Source organism: Melanotaenia boesemani, chromosome 1, assembly GCF_017639745.1.
Source record: "Melanotaenia boesemani isolate fMelBoe1 chromosome 1, fMelBoe1.pri, whole genome shotgun sequence".
NCBI classification, from domain to species: domain Eukaryota; kingdom Metazoa; phylum Chordata; class Actinopteri; order Atheriniformes; family Melanotaeniidae; genus Melanotaenia; species Melanotaenia boesemani.
Window position 1 is genome coordinate 25,786,137 of NC_055682.1, and position 23,456 is coordinate 25,809,592.

At 37.0% G+C, this 23,456-nt stretch overlaps 1 protein-coding gene across 1 annotated transcript; it reads right to left on the reverse strand.

The window, feature by feature from the left end:
- Positions 1 to 10,120: 10,120 nt before the first annotated feature.
- kcnk2a (potassium channel, subfamily K, member 2a) lies at positions 10,121 to 21,438 on the reverse strand. Its single transcript, XM_041987566.1, has 9 exons — positions 21,146 to 21,438; positions 19,786 to 19,892; positions 19,526 to 19,638; positions 19,123 to 19,213; positions 17,408 to 17,525; positions 16,296 to 16,456; positions 14,010 to 14,196; positions 13,786 to 13,925; positions 10,121 to 11,081 (listed from the first exon to the last, which is right to left on the reverse strand). Coding segments are annotated over exons 1-9 (1,254 nt in total). The 5' UTR covers positions 21,147 to 21,438; the 3' UTR covers positions 10,121 to 10,745.
- Between the last annotated feature and the right edge of the window lie 2,018 nt (positions 21,439 to 23,456).

Sequence of the window (23,456 nt, forward strand, 5' to 3'; positions counted from 1 at the left end):
TAGCTAAGCTTCCACACAGTACACTCACCACAGGGTGGAGATCATGAGTCGTATGGAGTAATGGTGTAGCTTTGGAAAGCTAGAAAGAGTATGTGAGTAACAGGTTTAGTTCAGGATCCATAGTTAATCATATTTGCCAGTGGAAGGCATTAATAGACATTTTACAGATTTCTTAAGAAAAACAACTTTAGCTCAGTCAACATGCACCTGTTTTATAGTAGAGGACTCAATTTATTCATAAAAGATAAGCAAGTAATGTATAGTTATGCAGAAGGCTTGTTTATTATTAATATAGTGATTCTATTAGGCTTCATAAGGTCATGTGACCTGGGTTCATCAGAGGCACAGATATAATATTCACATAGTGCGCTTAGATTTAGGTTGGTCTCACTCCAGCCTGATGCATGCATTTGTGAAAACGACTTGAATCCCAACTGCTGTAGTTTAAATGGCACAATATGCACTAAAGATAGATAAATGTAAAGACTGATGAATCGGCTGTGTGAGGAGGAATAGTCCACAATTGTTAATAAGCCATGAAAGTCATTAGTAGCTGCAGTCAATGATAGTCTGTCGCTGCAGCTCAAGAAAGATAAACAAGATCCTTAACGTTAGTTATTCGTTATTAATCACACTCAGTTCAGAAAAGTTGATAAGACCAGAGTTCACAAGCTTCTTCTAATGTACAGTACATTAAGACACTTTTCCTTTATTTACACAAACCCAGACACTGTAGATAAGATATGGAAGGAGTCAAAGTGACTTGTCTCTTTTGGTGTAGGGACTGTTGTAGCCTCAAGTTCAACATTTTGTACATCAACGTCTTGTTATTTTTAAAACATCCATCATTGGATCAGACTGAGAACATAACAAAAGGAAACGACCTGCATCATCTGTTTTACTCCAAACTAATGGACTCTTTGCAAACATTATAATATATTAAAAAGACTTGAAGCAATTGACAAAGTTATATGAACATTGTTTACTGCATTGTTCACTAATCAGTTTAGAAGTTGGCTAATTTTTTTCATCAATTTCAGTGGACTACTTTTTCCTCAAGTACTAGTTGCTGCAAAAAGTAGTTAGAACATCTTTTTTTAGGCACTGCCCCCTGCTGACCGTTTGAGACATTGGTTTATTTGATTAAATCCAGTCTTTAAAATCAAAATTCACATCAATTTTAATGGGAAACAGCAGATTACAGTTGAAATCCAAATTATTGAGTCCTTTTTACCATAAGACATTAACTATGGTATTACATGGATGAAACTGAATGAAAACATCAATTAAAGCTTTGATGGAGTTAAAAATAAAAAAAATGCATATTTTTATTTGATTTTATTTTTTAGAACATAAAAACAAGCTTATTAAAAGTGGCCAAACTTCCCGGAGAGACCTTAAACATGCTATATTACTTAACCCACAAAATCAATATAACTGTTTGGACATATGCTCATGAGAAAGGCTTTTCAGTGTTAACTCCTCAAGATGAACACACCTCCGTCCAGACTGCTGGAACAGTGTTAGTATTTGACTTTTGTTTTTCTTTCTTTCTTCATATTTAACTTTATTTGGTCAAGGATGGAGTTTAATGAGGTATAATGGCATTAATTTATTGATACTTCTGCTCCTGCATTCATCGGGTCCTCCAGCAGATCTTTGGCTTACACAATGGGTTTTCACAGCTGCTGTTTTCAGTGGTTTGGATTTCTTGCTGGGGAACAAAGGCTGATGTAAATGTCAAAAATGATTTGTACAGTTTTTCTTCTGAGTGAACCTGAGGAACTCTGCTTTGGATCAATAACATTGATTTTCTCTTTAGACATTAAAATTAGTGGTATTGATTTGAGCTAACCTTTTCACCTCTTGGTCCTCTAATGCCTTATGGAGTCACATTAAGAAGGGGCACAAAGGAGTTTGTCAGAGGATGTGTTGATCACAGAGAATAGAGGTTTTTCCATCCACCTGGTTAGTTCAGGGTCCCGAACCCTTCTGTCCCTTCTTCTGCTTGGCAGTGGGCGAGGGAACAGAAGGGCATTACTGGGTTATGGGAACAGGGAGGAGATGACAAAGTCACACACCTCACAGCGGACACGGTCCTGCTCTGATGTCTGTGGCGGATGTCTGGAGCTGTTAGCGGAAGCTGCAGTGCCAGAACCAACTCTGGCCCAGGACACGGGAAATGAAGAGATGGGTCTGCTGAGCTATGTTATCACTGGCACTGAGACTGGAGAGTGTGTGTTTGTTTATGCATATGTGTGCATGTCCGTCTGTAAAACTGACAGACGGACTGACTGTCGATCCCCCTGATGTATGCATGATTTGTCCCATTCTTTACCCAGCAACACTGTGTAAGCAGCTGCTCCCAGGCTATAGAGAGCCACTGACAGGAAGTGAATGGTGGGTACCAACAGTACAGAGGATGATGGTACATTTTAGCTGCAAACCTATTAGGCTGAAATGCTAAAATAATACCCCAACTCTTCACTGTTTTCAGAAGCACTGACAGGGTTTTTTTTATATGTATATTAACAATGCTGCCATCCACACCATTATTTCTCTTTTCTTTTTAACCTTGTCCTATGAGCATCTGGGGGTTATGTTGCCATGCTGAAAAAGTTTTCTTTGCCAAAAGGAGTTTTATGGAGATAAGGCTCCTTTTAATACTTAAGTATTATTTTTATCATTTAATTTGTTTATTGCTGAATTTACATATACTTGACGTGGACTTGACAGGGAGGACAAAAGAAGGGAGTGAGTCAACAAAAGAAGAAAAGAGAGGAAAAAAGAGGACAACATAAAAAAGACAGAAAAAACACAAGTGTGTAGTAAAACCCGAAAGAAAAACCCAGACAACCAGCTGCTGCACCTGTACAGAAACTTAAAATATCCTCCAGTTTCTGTAAAAAAAAATACAGCAGACAATCATCAGGAGCACCTGCAGGAACGCCATTATTGCTCAGCCTTTTTATGACGGTTGACTCATGAACATTAATATCAGTTAGTGTGGAACAGACCTTTAGGTACTTAGAGATTATTCTTTTGTCCTTTATGATCCTAAAGACTGATACAAACTTCAAGTGTAACCCCAGCCCTGAATTTACCTCATATGTACACAGTTAGTCTGACAGTGGTTTGATCGAGCCTAAACCTCTTAGGGATGATTATATAACTTTTCCAGCCCAGTGAGCATTGACTACTTTTTTCATCCTTTTGAGCCTCTTTTAACACTCATTGAAATGGTGAGATTTTAAAGATTGCCTTTTTTCCCCCATAATGTATCCCCTCACCCTTGATCTTTATCCCAATAACTGAAAAAACCTGAGTAGTTTCACCTTCAAATGACCTGCTAATGTCACAGGTCTCACCTCTGTGTTATACTGGACAACTTTTCTTAAAAGATAAGTAGCCTAAAATATTTGTGAATTATTTGTTTAGCTATTGACTCATATTTATTTTCATTCTTGTGCAATTTGAATAAACTACCGCAGGAATATAGAAAAAATGTAAAAAGTTAGCAAACTTTTAAGCAATGCTGCTTGTTTTAGTATGTATATGTATGCATGGCTATCTTGTTTTACGATGCATTTGAAAATATTAAAGTTGTCCCTAAAGTAATTTTAAAAACAACGGTGCAGCCTAGAACAAAATGTCCTGACTTTAACATGATGATTCTCATATCAAACATGCTCGAAGCCACTACAGATCTGTGGAAGGTTAAATGAAGCATATGTCCTGTTACAGAGCTGGGACAAGAAGCCTCTGATTTAGTTTCTTTATCTAGTGTCAGGAGCAACTTGCTCACATATTTTAGTCCTCTGGCATGAATAGAAGGTTAAAAGAAAGATAAGAAGAGGGGAAAATGTGTTATCTAATATAAACCGGGAGAAGCTGGCTCATCTCCACACACAATTTTCTGTTTGGCTTTCATGGTGATGGCTCCATAAACTCAAAGCCTCTTGTTGAAGGTGTTCACAATCAGAGTATGTGCTACCAAGTGTCACTTTACTTAATTACAATACATTTCCTTTACATGTGAGGCACTAAAGATAGAAACCATTTTAATTCAAGCAAAATTACAACCACTTGACACTTTAGTTTATCTGACGTCTGTAGTTATGTTTCCAAACCCATTTGAAAAATGACTCAAAAACCCTGATGTACTTTCATGTGAAATGAGCTCTATAAATAATGGGTGAAATAGGTACTTTTTTAATTGACTGAAAAAATATATCAGGATTGAGGTATAGGATACTTGGGGGTGTTGTTCGCTCATAGTTATGATTTCTACAGAGGAAATTTAAATAATGAAAACAATCTTACTTTCCCACTCTTCTGTGTCTTGCAGATAGTTTTGTTTCATTTGATGAAAATCTTAGTCTCAGCTGTTTATTGGTTTGTTGGTGAAGAAAAATAAGATTACGAAAACTCACCACCAAAATATCCTCTCGTGCAATGATTTGATCAATGCAAATTATTCTCTGGCCTGAATGTAACCGCTTAGTAAACAGTGTAATTTGCTCTGTTTTGCGTGTGTGAAAGGGTCATGTCTTCAAGCAGCATGCAGAACAAGTGATCTTTCCTACAGTTCAGCTTCCTAAAAGTCTGCAACACTGAATAAAATATAGTGGGTTTGGCAGATGAATGAATGAACAAACCCCCAAAAAGCCTCTGCTGAAGACCAGAGGACAGATAAAGGTCTCTTAGAAACAACATCTTCAAATTGTGTGAATACAGAAAGTGGGGACAATAAATAAGAACCTCTGCATGATTTGAAGACTGCCCCTGTTTAAAACTTAGTATCTGATGATGTGCAAACAATGGCTGCCACTAATTATGACCTCCTGCAAATCCAGCCTTAGTAAATGGTAATATTAATTAATTAATATGGCACTTTTGACTAAATTAAGATTTAAATAGAAAGTTGAGAAGAACACTAGCCTGATTTATATATAGTAGAGATCAATCTACCTGCTGCAGATATTCATAGCAGCAGCACAGCAGCAGCAAACAGAACCTTAAACTTCACTGACATGCTGTTGATTTATCTGTGCTAAATCTGAAGAGGTTCAACAGCAGGCTTAGATTATGGCTTAAACCTTTTCTTAACATTAGGAGCTTTTTCAGTGGAGGAACACGGGGGTAAGTCGGTGCACTGTATCTGACTGTGAGTGTAGTGTTGATTATGTTCTGTACTTCCTGCTTTCATAACTTTGCCTCACGCATCAAAAGATCTGCTGTCACCGGCCAGTCACTCTCATAAGGTCACTCTATTGTCCAGGAAGTTTAAACACTATAATTACTCTGTGGATCAGCAGCTGCGAACTCTGTGAGAAAGGAGAGCGTATCAGTTAATGTGCTTCCAAAAATAAATGTGTTGGGGGGACAAATGAGAGAATAATTTCAGTGAAAAAATCTCAGTGTTATGAACACCTGCTACATTGCTGTGATTAGTGATTAATGTGTGTCTGGCTGGGTATGCATGATTTCATGTATTTTCACATGAAAGTCAAAATTTAATCAGCTGACCATAAAAGATTTTTGAATTTACTCTTGTATTTTTCAAATGTCTTTAGATTATAATCTAAATGTTACAAGATCCATATTTTTTTTGCCCTTAACTGTGTGAGGATGAACTGTGCACACTTTAAACCACTGAGAGGATAAAAGAAAAAAAAATAAATAAAACAAAACGATACGCTACTAAAGATTTATACACTTCTGTTAAACAATTTTTCTTCTGGTAAGAGGCTGACTGAGAAAACAAGTTTAAAAGATATTCCATTTCTTTGTAAGGGTGTGTGCAGATTTCTTTGAACAAAACTTCAACCATTACAATCCTCAGTTCTCAAATATTTAAAAAACACCAGACTTTAATTGTCTCAATGCTTCATTTGCTTTACAAGGCAAGAGGCAAAATTTACTATGGACAGGATACCTACCCATCACAGGGCCAATACAGAAACCAAAAATAAATAAATTTCATCCACACTTACTAGAACAGTCCATTTAGAATTGCTAATTAGCCAAACAAGCATGTTTTTGGTCTGTTGAAGAAAACCAGAATACCAGGAGATAGCATGCAAACTCCTCACGGGCTGCAATCTGAAACGTTTTTGCTGTGAGGCAGCTGTGTTGACTTCCACACCACTCTGCAGCCCCTACGTTTTATTATTTCTTCTGAGTGCAATTAATTAAGTTAGAGAAGACTGGAAATAATTTAATTTGTACTAGTATCTGTCAAGTAAAGGTTCAAGATAAGTACATTATCTTGAACTTTTGCTGCTTGGTTCTGTGTTTTAGTGTGCCCTGCAAGCCTCAACATTTGTTTTAATTTAGAAAACTTACCAGCTCTCCTGTAAATCAGGTAAGTATCTTTCAGAGTCCCCAAATAAAGCAGTGAGGTTGTTTATGTGATATAGACTCTTCAACTCTTCATCCTTTTGTGATCTGAAGCAACATGCATTGTTTTGCCATTTAAATCTGGACTGAGAGACAACATTTTAAGACACACTGTTACAGTTGTAATCTTTCACAAACACGTGATGCATTTGGGGCAAAGCAACTAAAATGACAAGATTTAACTTCTCAAATAGTATATATTTTATGTTGTCTCTGTAGAGGATGAGAAATTCAAATCTTTAGTGGACATTTTTAAGTTAAGAAACAAAACAAAACCCTCAGCTACAGATGCCGCCATGTGCTGTATATGTTCCTCTCTATGGTCAAGGCTGAGCTAAATCCAACTATAGACCACGCAGAGACTTGGTTGTGAAGTGAATGGCTCACACATGAAGAAGCCGGATTTTGGTCGTGGCAGTATCTGCATTAGAAAGCTGTTTTAAACAAAGCCTTATGGGACTGAATTGATTAATATCATCTTTGATCCTAACTTTTACCTTAAGTGGGGAAATCTTTTACTGTTATGAAATTAAGACGTACCGGGGTGTGTTTGGAAAGGCACTGAATCTCATGTAGCTCCCACTTTGCTAACTGGTGAGTAGTAAAGTCTCTTCTCTCCCTTCTCCTCTCTCTTCTTACTTTGTGAGTCCAGGAACTACCACTGGTCCCCAACCATCTTTTATCATGCCCAGGCTTTACCATAAAACCCATCAACATCACATATTTACCACTCTCAAGAAGTCATTGTTCACATTTAATGGATTTTGAGTAATACTCCTACAATCACATCTGTACATGCTGCCTTAATAGTTAACTTCAAGTCAAGTATTAGTTTTATGATTAGAAATGTGTTAGAAACACTAGAAATGATGACTGCTCAGTTTGAACATCAGTGCAATATGTTAACCTTTCTTATCTCGATTTACCATTTGATGCACATCACACACAGCTTTGACTTCAGAAGCAAAGCACCTCAAATGTACAGAAACAGAAAAAAAATCAATGTTCTTTTATTTTAAAGTCACACAGTGTACCAAAAATATGAGCTATATTAGAGATTAGCTCTACAGGCTTATAATATGACTCATCTCATCTCTACGAGCAGAAACAACTTTTAGAAAAATACAGCTGTCATCATGAAAAGCTTTAACATGTGTAGCACAAACAAGGTGTAGTTTCATTAGAGAGCAGCTAAGACGGATGTCTGTGTAAGAAAGGTATGAACAGTAAAGACAGTGATAAAAGTCCAACACAGCTTAAAGCCACAATAATTTCCATTTAGTGTTAATGCCGCCCTATAAATACTACAAATAAAAACACTTTCACAGTTATTCAAAAAAATTTATATTTATATCAGTTTGGTTAAGATGTCCAGAGGGAGCTTAAAAAATAATACATCCATAAAAATGAAAGGGATCCCTTTCACCTCTTATCCTTTTTATATGGATTTAGTATCTAATAACACTGCACTTGATTTTTTTTCTGATATCAAGCTTTTACTTGCAGTGTAATTGGTTCTATGAAAAAAAAACATGCTGCGCTACCCACTCATTACTACTTTTTGTCACTACATATATCTCTTCTCAGGATATTACTGAAAATAAATATTTTCATAGCTTTGATTTTTTTTTCACACTCCGTGCCTATGTAATCTAGGATTAAACTGCCTTTTTATTTAGTGGTTTAGTCAACACAAAAATCCTATAACAACAACAACAACAAAGCCATCTGACGGGAAAAAAAAGGTCCAAAAAATCTTGATTTGAACTTAAAGCAACCAGCTGCTTAGGTTTGTGGAGTAAACTCAGCTAGGAGTTTCTGGTGTTTTGTAAACCTAAATTTAAAGCGTAACTCTGAGTAGAATTCTAAATTGAACGAAGTTAGGATAGACATTAAAGTCTACTCATGGTAGATGCTGGACTCAGTCCCAACAGCAACTAGGCAAGAGACATGGCACACTCTGGACAGGTTGCCAGACCATTGCAGGGCCAACGCAGAGACACAAACAGTACAGAAATCCTGAGGTTTGAAGCAGGAACCTTCATTCTGTGAGGCAACAGTGCCAGGAAGTCTTTAGACTCAAAATATTCCTTTATGTACAAGTTTGCCTTACATATACTCTAAACCTGAACTTTCCAAAGGATAATTTGAAATAGCCTGTAATGATATTGCAATAGAAATCTTTAATTGTTCCTAAGAAATTAGATTATTTTTAAGAGGTATTTGAATTCTTTTAATGCAGGTTTTTTGGGCTGCGTGGTGGTGTGGTGGTTAGCACTGTCTCCTCACAGCACAAAGTTTCCTGGTACAAGCCTCAGCCTTCCTGTGTGGAAGTTGCATGAATGCCTGTTTATCTCTCTGAAACTTCAAATGTACTCACACAATTAATTTGTGAACAGAAGTTTTCTGAACTTTGTCAGATATTTTCAACTTAACATGAGTTGCTATAGCGGAACTACATGAGTAGACCTGAATAGGTTTGACTTACTCTCTTAATTTAGGTTCACACAACACTAGAACCACTTAGTTGGTTTATTTAGAAAGCTTTGCAGCTGGTTGCCATACCTTAAAGTTCACTTAACTGTGTTTTACAGTGTGACATGATATTGAGCTTAAAGGCTGTTGAAACAAGTACATTTTCTTTGACAGGTGTTATACAGCCCTTACTGTCTTTGTGTGTGTTTCTGTGTGTGTTAAAGCAGATTCTAATTTTCTTCCACAGTAATAAAGTTTTCATGAATTCTCAGTGCAAATGTTCATGTATCTTCACCTTCTTCTTCACAATGATGTTTGAGCAAACCACTTATCAAATGATCATCCATCAGGTCTAAACAGTTTGAAGATATTACACTGGATTAAATAAAACGATGTCAGTAACATGATCAAAGTACGTACTTGATAAAGCAACACAAAAATATGACCAATGATTACGCTGAAGATAAGATGATGTTCCAACAAATTATCAGACAGAATTCAATTTTTGGTATTAAACCAAGTCCAGACCTGAATCCCACACAAACCCTAGAAGAAACTAAAGTGGAGGAAAAGGCTTCAAATCTCATTGAAGAAAAGGAGTGGTCTGTAATCCCAACGGAGACAAGCAATAAGTTTGCAAATGAGGGAAACAAAAGCAAAAAAAAAAAAAAAAAAAAAATTACATTAGCTGTGCATCATTTACTGATAAATGATGTGAATAATTTTGGTCTTTATTCACAGTCTTTATTTTGTTTTAGTTGTTTTAGGCACTGCAGCGGTGTGACAAATGTTCAAAGAGACATTCGATGCTCTAAATACATCCAGAATCCAGACACACATCTTCTCATAATGCCCTCTACCATATACCTACATACATCATACATCTACATACACCATACCAATTCCTGCTATAAGAATAATGGCTGGTAGAGACATAATTGTAGGACTAACATGGGTATGACAGGAAAATCACCACAGGGATCAAATTCAGCCTCCAGTTCAGAGAAACCAACAGCTTAGTTTCTCAAAAATATGTAACATCTGAAAAACCATATTCAACATTCCCTCCATAGGTAATATTTTATATTTGTTGTTGATAGCAGTGATGATGGTATGATCTAAATTAACCATCAACTTATAGAAATGAAATGCTGTTATATTAAAAAAAAAAAAAAAAAACAACCAACCAAACAAAAAAAAAAAAACCAACAAAAAAACAAAAACAAAAATAAAACAATCAAACTGCCATCCAACTTTTTAATAAAACATTGGTTTGCTGCAATCATTATAACTCTTACCAACTCCAGTCTAAAATGAAATTGAAAAGTTATAAAGTCAGAGCAAAAAAGGAACAAACAAACAAACATGGACATGCTTTTACATGTTCTGTATCATCCTCATACTGAAAACAACTTAAATAAGACTACATACTATACTGAAGGATATGAAGCTAATAATGATATCTGTTGAAAGCTATATTATTGTAAATAGTAGCATTGTGTGTTGCGTACTGTGTTATGATATAATGTGGAATATTATTCAGAGATGCTGTGAATGTGTCAATATTTATGTTGTTATTGACAAAAGGGTTTTGGACTAGAAAAGTGTTCAACTTCTTCCAAAATCCATTTCAAACTTTTAAAGCTTTTTTTTTTTTTTTTTTTTTTTTTTTTTACAAAATTTTACTTTGTTTTTCATTTTTAGTTTGAAATAAGCTTAGTCCAATTATTCTCCCCACTGGTGCAACTTTTCTGAAATCTAATTACTCATTACTAAGCAGGTGTCAAAAAGTACCACATTGTCATTATTACTTTGTTACTTGAAAACAGTTCATTTCAGCAATGCTGGGCCCAACACTGTAAATCTCTCTACTTGAAATGTTCAATGATTGAGATGTCTCCTCTCTCCAGGTCCAGTCCATTCATAAGCAAACCTCCGTTTCTGGCCAGAGGGGTCGACAAGCCCTGCAACCCAGCCTCCTCATTCTTGTCCCGCTCATCATTGAAGTTGGTGGACACAGTCCGCCTGGGCAGAGTGAGCTCAGGGGCTGAGCTGAATCCCAGCTCAGAGGACAGTTTGCGTTTAATTGACGCAGCACGCTGGAACTTGTCGTAGATCTCAACACTAACACGACGGCGGGTTTCTTTAAACTCTGCAGAGACATTGGCTGTCCACTCTGCGGCATGAGCCCGGATCTCCCCTACCTGCAGGAAGAGAGAGACAGAAGTAAACAGAGATGCTGTATTAAGACAGAGGGAGACAAATGAACAACAGTTTTGCTGCCAAAATCAAATAAAAGAGTCCACTGCAAACTTTTTTTTTTTTTACAGATTCTAATGAAATTAGGAATTATTATTGAATAACTTCACTAATTTAATAATAAATGAAATTATGAAGCCAAGTTAGTTTTATCTGCTTGCAATCAGCTGTTGCAGAAATACATAACTGTCATTGACTTATTTCCAATCAGATGTATTATTCCACCATATCCATGCATCTATTTTAGGTAGCTGACACAAGTAAGATTTTTTAGGTTTATGGTTAAATGAAATGAAAATGACTATTTATGGAGCAGAATGCACCGGAACTGGATCGCTAACAGACAAAACGCACCACTTCAAATCAGGCCCCATCTGGGTGAAGGGCTGTTGTCATTAATTAGCTAGTTGGGCTTCTAGAGGTTAATAATGAACTAAAATAATCTTCCATTCCTAATGTTAGGCTGTGGAGTGTAATTTATATGAGCAATTTTATCATCTTTCTGCAAGATAATGGGCCGCATTGCATTCAAGAACTCCACAGCTGGGTTTGCTAGAATGGCTTCAAACAGTGTGACTGTAGTGGCCACTGAATTGGACAGAATATGGAGGATAAAAATACAATCTTTAATTTGTTTTTTGGAATTTAGTTTCCTCATTATTGTGCTCAGTTAAATTCTTCTAAGAAAGTAAAAACTCACCTTTTCTTTGTTTCATTTATGCTTAAGGCTTAAAATACATTCTTTATCAACCCAAACCGTTATTTTTTGTGCTATATTAATCAAAAGTAAGACAGCAGTCCTCTTCATGCAACCTACAGCACGCTTGCAAATGTACTGTTTTAAGATTTCAAGTAGAGAAAGAGAAACAGAGCATGAGTGAAGAGGAGAGAGACAATCCTACTAACCAGGAAGTCAACTCAGTTACATTAATATACTGTATCTGCATCTAAACAATATGAAATCATTTACATGTGTACTACGACGTAGGGCTGTAAAGTTCAGATGGAAAACTAACAGGAAGTGAAATATATATATATATATATATATATATATATATATATAAAATTTTAACTTTGGAGAAGGGGTGGGATTTAATAAGTTTTACTTCTTCCCACTCCTTTTCGAGCATGATCTTTGCTTCATTTTTCTTTTTTTTTTGTATTTGGAATTTTCATGGCTGTACATTTGGTTTTCTATGTGCTCAAAATAAACTTACTTACTTAAAACTAGACAGCATACAGTATTTATCAACCACTGAAAAGATGTGCACAGCCAAATAAATTTAACACCCCCAAATAGTTACAATGTGTAGCTGTGTTCTGGGGGTATGTTGCAGGAAGCAAATAGACACAATATTTCTTTTCTGACGAACTGAGAATAAATTAGACAATTTTAATCAGTATTCATCTATAATGCTCCTATATGTTGCTGCTACAGTGAAAATATTTGGTTTCCATGTATAGAAAATATAAACAATGCTGTAAAACACAGCTGTCTTTACATAATATAGCTTCTTTTTAAAGAAAAGTCCCGACTCTTACATGGAGTTTTACTTTGCTCAACCACTTAGATGTTTAGTCAAAATACCTGCTGTGACACAGGGCCATGAATCACATTAATAAAATGGAGCAAAACACAGTTTTGTATTTTGCCTGTGGGGACAGGTTTGTACACCAGCTTCAACTGGTTGTGAGAGAAAATATTCAGTAGCACACACATTTCAACCAATAAATACAGCCAAAAACCCCAGTGTTGCTGATGTTTTTATTTAAGGCTTTAACTTTCTTTAAAAATATCTAATGAAAATGTTGCAGCTTTTCTAAAAGTCTCAGCAGCCACAAGCCCAGCTTGGTGTCACTTCAGGCCAAAAAATGAAGCCCGTGGACATCTCTGCTGACGTCTTTACCTCTAACTGCATTACAGTGACTGACAATGATAACACAAACACATTTACTGCGTAGTAAGATTATGGTGTATCACAGCAGGACTTCAGCATGAAAAACCATAGAGGAAGCATGAGTGAACACACACAAACACACTCTCAAGCACACACAAATGATTAAAAATCACCACAGCTGCATCTTTCATTTAATTATGATTAAGAAACGGGGACCCTGTGCCGTGTCATTGTGTCATGATGTTCTTGCCTGACGCTCAGGAGGATGTTTGTTAAATTCATGTGTGCCAGTGAAATTCAATTTTCAAATGGTGACAGCTCTGTCTTTCTAAAGGGGGACCTCAGGCTGAAAACTTCTAGATGTTCCTTTCTGGAAACAGCTGGATTCATTTCCCTAACTTGTGCTATATTTAGAGTTGAAACAGTTCTATTTTAATTATCCAATAGGAGCCTCACCTCACATTGCCTTAATGGTCTTTTCTCCCTCTGGAGATGCTCATGATATTGTATGTGTTTATGTGTTTGGCAGAGAGCTGATTGGATTTGAAAACAGTCGTGTCATTGAAACGAAGTTAAGCAGAGGGCAAAAGTTGATGTGGGGATGTGGCATTGTAACCAAGGAGCTCTTGTAACTTGTGTGCCACTAAAAAGATGAGTGAGATGAAGAGGTATGCAAAATAAAATAGAAATGGCAGAAGCAAACTGCAAAAGAAAGAAGACAAAACAACAGATGAAAGCCAGGGTGTCCTACCTCCTCCTTTGTCCGCTTGGAGATGACTCTGAGCCAATCCCCTATCATGCTGAGGATAGCGGCAAAATAGGCCAGTCCCACCAGAATCCAAAACCATACCACTGGTTTGTAATAGTCCAGGTATTCTATTTCTGAGCCACCTAACACACAGAGACATAGTGGTGAGACATATTAGCATGGTGCTGGGAACTTACATTTAAAAAGTGTGGCTGTGACGCATTTACCTGCCACAAAGTCCCCAAATCCAATAGTTGTTAAGGTTATAACCACAAAGTAAAGGGACTCCAGCGCAGACCAGCCCTCGATGTGCTTAAAGATGGCAGCTGGGAGTGCCACAAACAGCAGGCAGCCAAACAGCACAAACAGCAGTGTGGATATGACCCGGATCTTTGTCTGACTGATGTCCCAGTGCTGCAGGAGAGAGGCAACAACCAAGGCTCCATTAGTGAACTGTTCACCTGAAAGAGCTGGTGTGTTTACGGTTAATCACCAGCCTCAGGGAGTCATCATATGTTTGTGATGATGATGAGAGATATTTCAAATTAAAAAATTGATACTGTTTCGGATGCATATGCTAATACGGAAGGTGATTCTGTTTGAGTTGACATTGTACTGATGGAAGGTTTTAGGCCTCTTGGATAATTTATTCATTAGTTAATCTGTCTACATTGCAACTATCCATTGAGGAGTTTTGTTCTGTTTGCCTTTTTTAAATTATACTATACTTTTGGACACTTGATTAATTTTTCAAATTTTTTATTAATGTTATGACAGTGTTATCTAGACAGTGATGCAGCAAATATTCAGACCCCTACAGAAACCACCAATCTTGCAAGGCAAAACACTGTTTTAAAGTCTATCTGTTGCTATGGAGGCAGAACCCATTTTATCTATTGGCACAGTATGATTGATACAATGGGCTGTGAGAAGATTAATGAGGTAGCATTCTTGGAATCAAATCTATATTAAATTTTCAGTCTTTTCTCTAATCTTTGCTTTTGTGAACTATTATAACAGAGATTTACAAGTAAAAATATGTCGTTTGGCAGAGCTGCATCTGGAATGGCTACAGATGGCCAAGTAAAAGCTGCAGGCAATAACTGCAGGCATTTCAGTAGCAGATTAATTAATTTTTCAGATTTAATTAACCATTAAGCAGTAATAGCTTGTTAATGCACAGCCTAGTTTAGTATTCAAGTAAACATATATGTGAGATCCACTGAGGACATTTCAATGTTGAAAAGTGCAAGTTTGTGTCTCTGTCCAACAGCAAGATGAAACTTTTAAACCACAGCAAGATGCTGAATATTTGTGGAAGGCAAGTCAGAAAGAACATAGAGGAAAAAACCTTTCAATGACAATCACAAAGTGCCCTGTCGAAGAGAAAACTGATTTTAAACATATGAGCCTAAAACTATAAGCAGTGAATGCAATATTCCATAAATTGGTTCTTTGGAGGCTGTTTAAACAAAAATATTCACTGTGGATAACATTGTGGTTCTACAAAATCTGCAAAGAGCCACAAGGCTTTTGCAGACATACAGTGAACTTCTGTCCTCTGCCCTCAGTCATGTTATTCATTAGTGAGTCCTTTGGGAGCCCTGAGAGCAGCAGAAGGAGTAAATCATTCTAAACTATGTTTCTGTCTTCAGATTCTTGTTTCTCTTGCTTAAGATGCGAAATATATTTATTTACCTTTGTAAACTTCTTTACTTTACTTACTTTGTAAGCTAACCACAAACTGAATTAGTTTTGATTATATTTTCTGGATTTGCAGGCTTGTTGGCATGAAGCACAATTTTTGTTTTCTATTTAAAAATTTCCCTCATCTTAGAAACATTGTCTTTATCTCAGAAGTACAACATCATAACAACAAGTGTTATTAACAGCATTGGTTATGATGATGCTCACAGTGTGTCTCATGTAGATGTCTTTAGCATAATTAAAAAGTGTTAAACGCAGAGTGAAAAAGATTAATTTACATAAGCCAACCTTCCAAGGTGCAGTAAATCAACTCAGATGCTGCGTTTAGTGTTTTTTTTTTCTTCCTTTTAGTGATTAATATAAAATGTTGCTGTCTATAAACTAGCTCAGCGTGCAGGATTTCCCATACTTTAAGCCATTATTAAGTTATTAACTTGTGGTCTTTACTTATTGATCGTATGGCAACGTATCATTAACTCATGGCCACATAGTAATAATTTTCCTACCACTGTCACCAGGGGGGCAACGAAGGATTTACTTCTAAGGTGAATATTCAATTTATGACATCTAGAAAGACAGGTCACCTGAACTGGCTGACACATGTTTAAATTATGGATTTATTCAATATCTCCCTGTATTCTTATATGCTTTAGTTACTACCATTGCATGGTTCCATAGTTCAACCAGAATGGATAGTGTCTGTAAAAATACCATGACATGATTATTTAGGTGAATTTATGGAGTAGTTAATGTAAATCCACTCCATACGCTTGTCCGCTTGTGAGTATGTGGTACTGCAGACTCACCACAAACATCTTCTCCACTTTGGCAATGCCCTTGCCAAAGATGGTGCCGAGTTGATCTCCAACACCTGCCAATAGGAAACCAAACAGAGGTATCCCCAGAAGAGCGTAGACAATACAGAATATCCTTCCACCTTCAGTGTGAGGAGAGATGTTTCCGAAACCTGCAGAGAGGACACTTAGAAAGTCAGACAGGGAAATATATAAGTTGTAACCTGTGTCATAGTGGCTATTGTATAAAGACTAGAACAGCAGCCCATAGAGCATCTTTTCCCTTTTCACATGATTTTTGGCAAAATGTGGTAAAAAGGTTTACTCCAGACGGTACATCGCATATTGTACACATATGGGCTCTTTAATTGTCTCTTAAAATGACTGAATATAAAGAAAAGTTACAATAACCATTTTTTCAAAACAATTATTTTTGGGTGATGACTTACTACTGTGTGTGATTGATTCAAGTTTGCAGATCACTTCTCTTAGTTATTGTACTGATGAGGTCAAATTAGAAACAAAACAAAAGCAACCAACATAGTAAAGCTGATCAATGTGGATTAACTGGGAGGAGACATGACTCTCCACAGATGTGTGCACAAAATTATTGTAAGCGGATAGTACGTTTGCTAGTTTGATTATATACAGGAAGCATACGCAGATTAAAGACAAATGAAAAAACTACACTTTTCACAGCAGCAGCCTCCCTGAAGTACGATGACTTGCTGGAACCCCCTCTATTGCCAAAGCAGGAAATGAGCCCCAAGGCTGTGAGAGGTTAGACTGAATAAAGTAATGCAGTTTTATTCAGATGTTGGAAGAATATCAAAAAATCACTGACAGGAAGCCCACATTTTGGCTTCCCTCTGATAAAACAGAGCTGGGATGGTAGTCTGCGAAGGCAGACTGGAATTGTAGGGAATAAAACAACAGAGCTTCTTAAAATGTAGAAAAAGCTAATGCACCCTTTTGCTGGGTTCCATTTTCTAGCTATCCTTTGCTGCTCTATGTCTAAAATAAACCTGATTTGGTTTGTAAACCCAAAATAAACACATATAATAAAATGAACAAAATTATCTAATCAGGTTAAAACTAAGAAACTAGGTAGTATATGTTCTTACCAATGGTTGTGATGACAGTCCCTGCAAAGAAGAAGGCTGAGCTCAGGTCCCACAGACTGCTGTGGTTGCTCAGTGTACCTGCAGGGTTCACCCCTGAGCGGATAGCCAACACAACTTGCTGATGGGAGGGGTGGGGGTAGGGGGGGGGGAGAAGAAATAAAAAGTTACTGTTAACTTTCAAATCCATCTTAAAAAATATTAGTTGTTTGACTTTCTTACTACTGTAAATAATTTGAGACATTGATTTAATGCAAAGAGGGGTTGAATATGGGGTGATTGTGAGAGGGGTATAAAAAGTTAGTAAAGAAAGTGCCTTCAAGCAACATGGTGCTTGTGGCAAGCTCCAGGAGGTTTCCTGGTATAAAATGGCGAACTGAACAAACATCAGCTATTTAACAAACAGCAGGAACAAACGTTCTGCCTGTAAAGCTGAGGAGCTGTCCATGGTCCTGAATCCACCACCACCATGCTGTTTCCAATTTACTGTACTTCAAGTTCCAAGTGCATGAGTGTAAGGGTTCTGTACTATGAAGTAGTCTAAGGACTGTGTGTTTTTACTCATTAAACTTTAATGGTTCACAAGGATCAGTTTCTGATGAAATTTGGAGTGAGACATGAGCAGTCCAGCTTCTGAATCTTCACTCTTACCAGATGTATAAGACCTCTTCTAAAAGCTTGATTAAACGTTTGTGGGGCCTCCAGGCTCCTTTGATAAATTTTAGCTAGTAAAACTTTTCTGAAGTATTATTCTTGCAATTGCTTATTTCTTAATAACTTAATGTAGGCCTACTGTGTTAGTATAAGTTTAACTCACCATGACCTGATGTTTTTTGTTTTTTGTTTTCCATCAAACCTCTTATTTATTAATTTAACTTTCACTTTACATCAGGCTTGAAAGGTATAAGCCTGCACATACTTCATCATATCTTAACGGGATAAGTGTGTGCTATATTTAGAACATTTTCACCTTAGATCTGCTCCCTCCTAATGTTCCAATTATGGTAGGTAATCTCTGAGCACAATTACTGAGGTCAACCAACCAGCAGGAGGCAATAATGACAGGATGAATTGGTCCTGACTGGAGAGGTCTGAGGTGCTTCTGCTGAACCCTATTGCCATTCTGACTGATGTCTTCAGTGGAGGGGATTCCTTAGTAACTAGAGACCAGCTGATTACTTGGCAACAGCTAAGTAGACAACTACATTAGTTTCACCTGTGCAGCTGGTAATAGGTTGTTTTGTGGTACTTAGCCTACTAGATTTGTAACCATTTTACAACAGGTAGCTTCTTATTGTCATGTGCATGAGGCTTTGAAAAAAAATTTTTTTAAAGTTGTTGATACTCTTGGTCAGATTAAAAAAAATAAGAAGTTGTTTTTTAAAAGGATATTGTAACCCAAGTTATGATCTTTTGCTGAAATAGTTTAAATCAAAATAGGTTAATTGTCTAAAAGTGATGGAACTGTAAAACCAATAAAAGTAATTAGAATTATATGACCAGGAATTATTTAATGGGTCAAAAACCCCAGTTTCCTTTGGCATAGCTGCTCACTCACAATACAGGCCTTAAGCTGCCTTATGTTTGCTCATATTCATGTATAAATTCCTTTATGAGAGGCATTGTTCTATCATTAAGGTATCTGAGCATGCTTCCCAGATATTCAGCACATGCACAGCTGTATGTAGGCTATAGTTTTAAGTCAAGGTCAGTCTCACCTTAACCAGCTCCTCCAGCTGGCTCTGGTTGACACAGGAGTGACTGGAAAGGAACTCCAGCTTCTGGGACAGGATAGCCAAACGCTGGGCACTATGAGAGACATAGTTGTGTTTTAAGTTTAAAAAGAGTGTGGACCCGTTTAAAATAATTATTCAGTAACAGTGGACAAAGAGATAGCTGTTGTCAGAGCCTGATGATTATGCAGCAAAGTTTCTAAAACTGACAAATGCTGATTGAAAGTGTGTGAAAACTGCTGATTGAAAGTGTGTGAAAACTGCCTTAGCCATAGTATTAAAACCACCTGCCTGATGTTGTATTGGTTCTGCTTGTGCTTCACTGCAGTGAGTTGCTTTGCAATGTGATGATCATTGTTATTTATATGATTCTGTCAGTAGTGCCCACCTCTCATGAGGCTGCTCCAGGGATCTGAAGACTGCAGCTCCCATCACCAGGTAAAGAACCACCAAAAGAAAGATGGCTGTCACCGTCTTCCACTTCATCACTGTGGCAACCACCTGCAACACCTTATTTAATCAACCAACCCACTTTCACACAGGATGGATCCAAAAGCTCTGTTAACAGAATGCTTTAAGGATTTCTTTAAAAGAAACAAACAAACAAACAAACTTTGGTTGTCTCGGCTTAGTTTCTTATTCCCTCACCTCACTTTCCTCCCGAGGAGTCAGTGTAATTGGCTTTGTGGAGAAGGAGAGGCGGGGCTTAGTGTTGTGAGTGGCAGATTTAGGGTCCAATAAGTCTGGCGCTGCCACTGTCAAGGAAAATGAGAAAATGACATTGAAATTTTCTCCCTCATGCACTTTTTCTCTGTCTTTCCTCACATGCTTCTCTGGTCAACACATTTAGCTGTTAATTTTAGAATTACATATAATGCTCTCTTTGAGTAGCCACTGGTGAAAACATGAATGAGACCTCAGTAACACTTGGGTCTGTAATGTGCGTTCTCTTATCTGACACAGGTAGCATTTTAGATTCAAAAGCACAACAGAAACAAGAACAAAGAGGAGGAACATCTAAAATAAAGGGGGCAAAAAGCAAAAGGAAGTTTAAGAAAGAAAAACACGCCTTTCATGCATTCATGTTTCAGCAAGTTAGTGTGTGCGAATATGAAACAGTTTAAGAGCAGTTCAGCAATTCAGTCCTATTTAGTGAGACAGAAGCAGAATGTTACAGTATGTTTTATCCCATGTATTTCATACTCTTTAGTTACTTCTTTGTTGTTTCATCCTTTCAGCAGAAATGTTCACCAGCAGAAGTTGAACATTTATCAGTCCTGGACTGTATAGATAAAGCCATTGTGTTCTTGTTACATCATCTATCAATAATCTTAAAATCTCAAATCAAAATAATAAATTGATAACTGCATATACCTCAGATTCTACCTAAATATGTATCTGGTTTTCTTTATTATACAGCATAAGTACTATTTTGAAATGAGGGTAATGAATTGAGGAAGATAGCGCAAAAATGATCAAACTTTCTGATGTTGAGAAGAGAAGAGAAGAGAAGAGAAGAGAAGAGAAGAATTTTACTTTCCATAAAACACACCTCAGTGGTCTAAAACTCATCTTTTTTATGTGGTCTTCTTCTACTGTCAGGAGTGATGGATCTAATTTCAAGATTTTCTAAGCTATTATGATGAAAACTTAATATTTTTCATGGAAATTCTTGTATTTTAAAGAAAGAATCACCCAACAATCTTAATCAAAGTTTTTGGTGCTGTGGTGCAGAAGAACTGTTGGAGTCAAAGATCTTGATGGAAAAACAAGACTACACAAGATTACACAAGAAATTACATAAGAAATTACATAAGAAATATCTTGTGAACTTTGCTGAAGAAAAATAGTAGGTGATGACATGTTAGTGCTGGGGAATGATAGGGTTTGCATCTGCACCTGCTATTCAACAACTGTTATATTTAAAATACATACAAAAATTGCATGGATTTTAATTTGTAAATGCATACAAATTAGACTTCCACACAACAAAAAAACTTGCACTTACTTGTTGCTGGCTATCCTATGCCCTCGGCTCTCCTGGTCTCCTCATCCGAGGCTCTCACTGTGTTTAGGAGAATCTTTCCTCCTCTGCGTGTCTCCTCCCTGTGGTGCTGAGGCTGGGGGACAGACTGGTGCTCCGTCTTCTTTCTGTTTCTCTGCTTGACTTTTACTGGTGATTGGACACTGATCCTGTGTCTATGAGGTGTTTTTTTTCTTCTTCTTCTTACTGAGTGCCACAGCAAAGAGTTTTCTCTGGTTCCCCTCTCTCTTGTTTCAGCTCTGCAGCATCAACTGTGCCCCGTCTGTGCTCAGGCTTTTGAGCACACCAGTGGAGCAGTGGAATATTATGGAGAGGGAGGAGGAGGAGGAGAGGCATGAGGGGAGGGGGTGGAGGTTCAGGATATGGGGAGGTGCTCCCCAATCTGGATACCCAGGGAGATCTTCTGCAGGATTAGATTCCTGAACCAGAAAACATCCAGCAGGGAATGGGGTTTTGGTATACCTCTCCAATGCTCACAAGAAAGCCTAACAATAAAGTTTTTTTAGTGTAATAGATGACAAGCAGGTATGATATGAGAGAAAGATTTTCTTGGTATTCTGTTAAGATGAAAGTGGCTGTAGTGCAGTGTTAGTCTTAAACTTACAGTGTGAACCTTTAAAATGTATCAGGTCTGCTTGTAATCCTTCTTCACAAGATTGTGAAAACATTCATCTAAAAGTTAGTTTAGTTCCATCTAGACTTACTTTTTGTTTAATACTACTGCTTAAATTACACATAGATGCAAGATGACATTAAAAAGAGACAAAGAAGGAAAACATTTACATATTTGTTTGAAACTGTTGGTTGATATTGGAAAATGTCAAGCAATAAATTTCTTGCTGTTTCTGAGAAATGATATTTTCATTGGTTTAAAACATGGGATAATTCAATCACTGTTTTAGTGATCGTTTGGATGTTAATTCAGCTAAAGTCTAATACTGATTGGTGCTTAATTACGTAGATGTTGTGCCTATGTGTCATTGTGCTTTTCAATGGAAATCAAAGCCATAATTTAACCTTAGTGTTTATATATTGTTGTATTAGAGTTTATACTTTGTTTTACCAGAACAGGTGCTGTAAACCAGCATTCAATGAGCACAGAGATGATTTATTATCACACTCATTTCCTGCAATCTAACACATCTTATCTGCTTTTGGATATTTACACATATTGCCATGGCCACAGGTAAAATCTTAACTTTAAAACCAGACTTCTCAAGAGGTGAAAGATGAGAGAAGAGAACCAAGTAAAGGTTCAATTAAGATGCCTCAGTAGTAGTTTTAGTAGCGATGATCTTTTTTTTCCCACATGTTCAGATGTTTTTTTAAATTAAAATTCAGATAAAATGTGCAGTTGAAATGGTTTTGAACCAGGTCAAATGGTGTGTTTGAGACAACTGCTGTCAACAAACAGGCAGGAATCAGTTTGTCTAATATTAATTATTTAAGGTCATAAAAATCACAAGCCCTCAGCTGTTTTGCAGGAAGTCCTTCGTGTGACCAACACCCTCTGATTAAAACCAGATTTTGTAGCTTTCTAAGGCAAAGGCTGCTGATTACAGTGTTGGTGTACATGAATCAGGCTGCTGTTCACAGACTAATTAAAGCCCTAAAGGTGCAGAAGCAGAAAATGATGGCATAGATGGAGTGCTCAATAGCTCAGTGTAAGCTCAGCATTTGGCTGCTCGCTGGAGTAATCTCTCAAATGTACGTGTTTACAGAGGACATTCAGCTTTTTAAGTTTTGATAATCAATCATCATTTATCTCACATGCTCAACTGGTCTTTCCATCTCTTCTGTTCCTGCCGCTTTCCCTGTTGGTCCCACTCATTCTTCTCTTTGTCTTAGACCCTGAAGAGAAATTAATAGCAGTTTAAATGTTAGTGTTTCAACCTCATGACTCCAACAATTAAACATTAATTATCCGCCCATTTAAACTTCTAAAAATAGAAGCTGTATGCATGACTTTCCGTATGTGAGTTTCTGCAGCATGTGTGCCTGGAAGTTACATACTAACATGCCATTTCTGTGTAAATAACTATACTTGTACTTTGTATTTTATATGAAATATTAAATATTGGGCGGGTGGACAGTATATTTTATCTGAGATCTGAGTTCATACAATTCAACTTACCTCCATCAAACTGTCCATTCATCTGGTGAAAGTGTACAAAGATGTACAAACCACATAATTTTTTTAAATTCACATCCTCTTACACAGTACCTGTTGATCATTGTACTCTAAGCTTTGTGATACACAAACACTTGGTATATT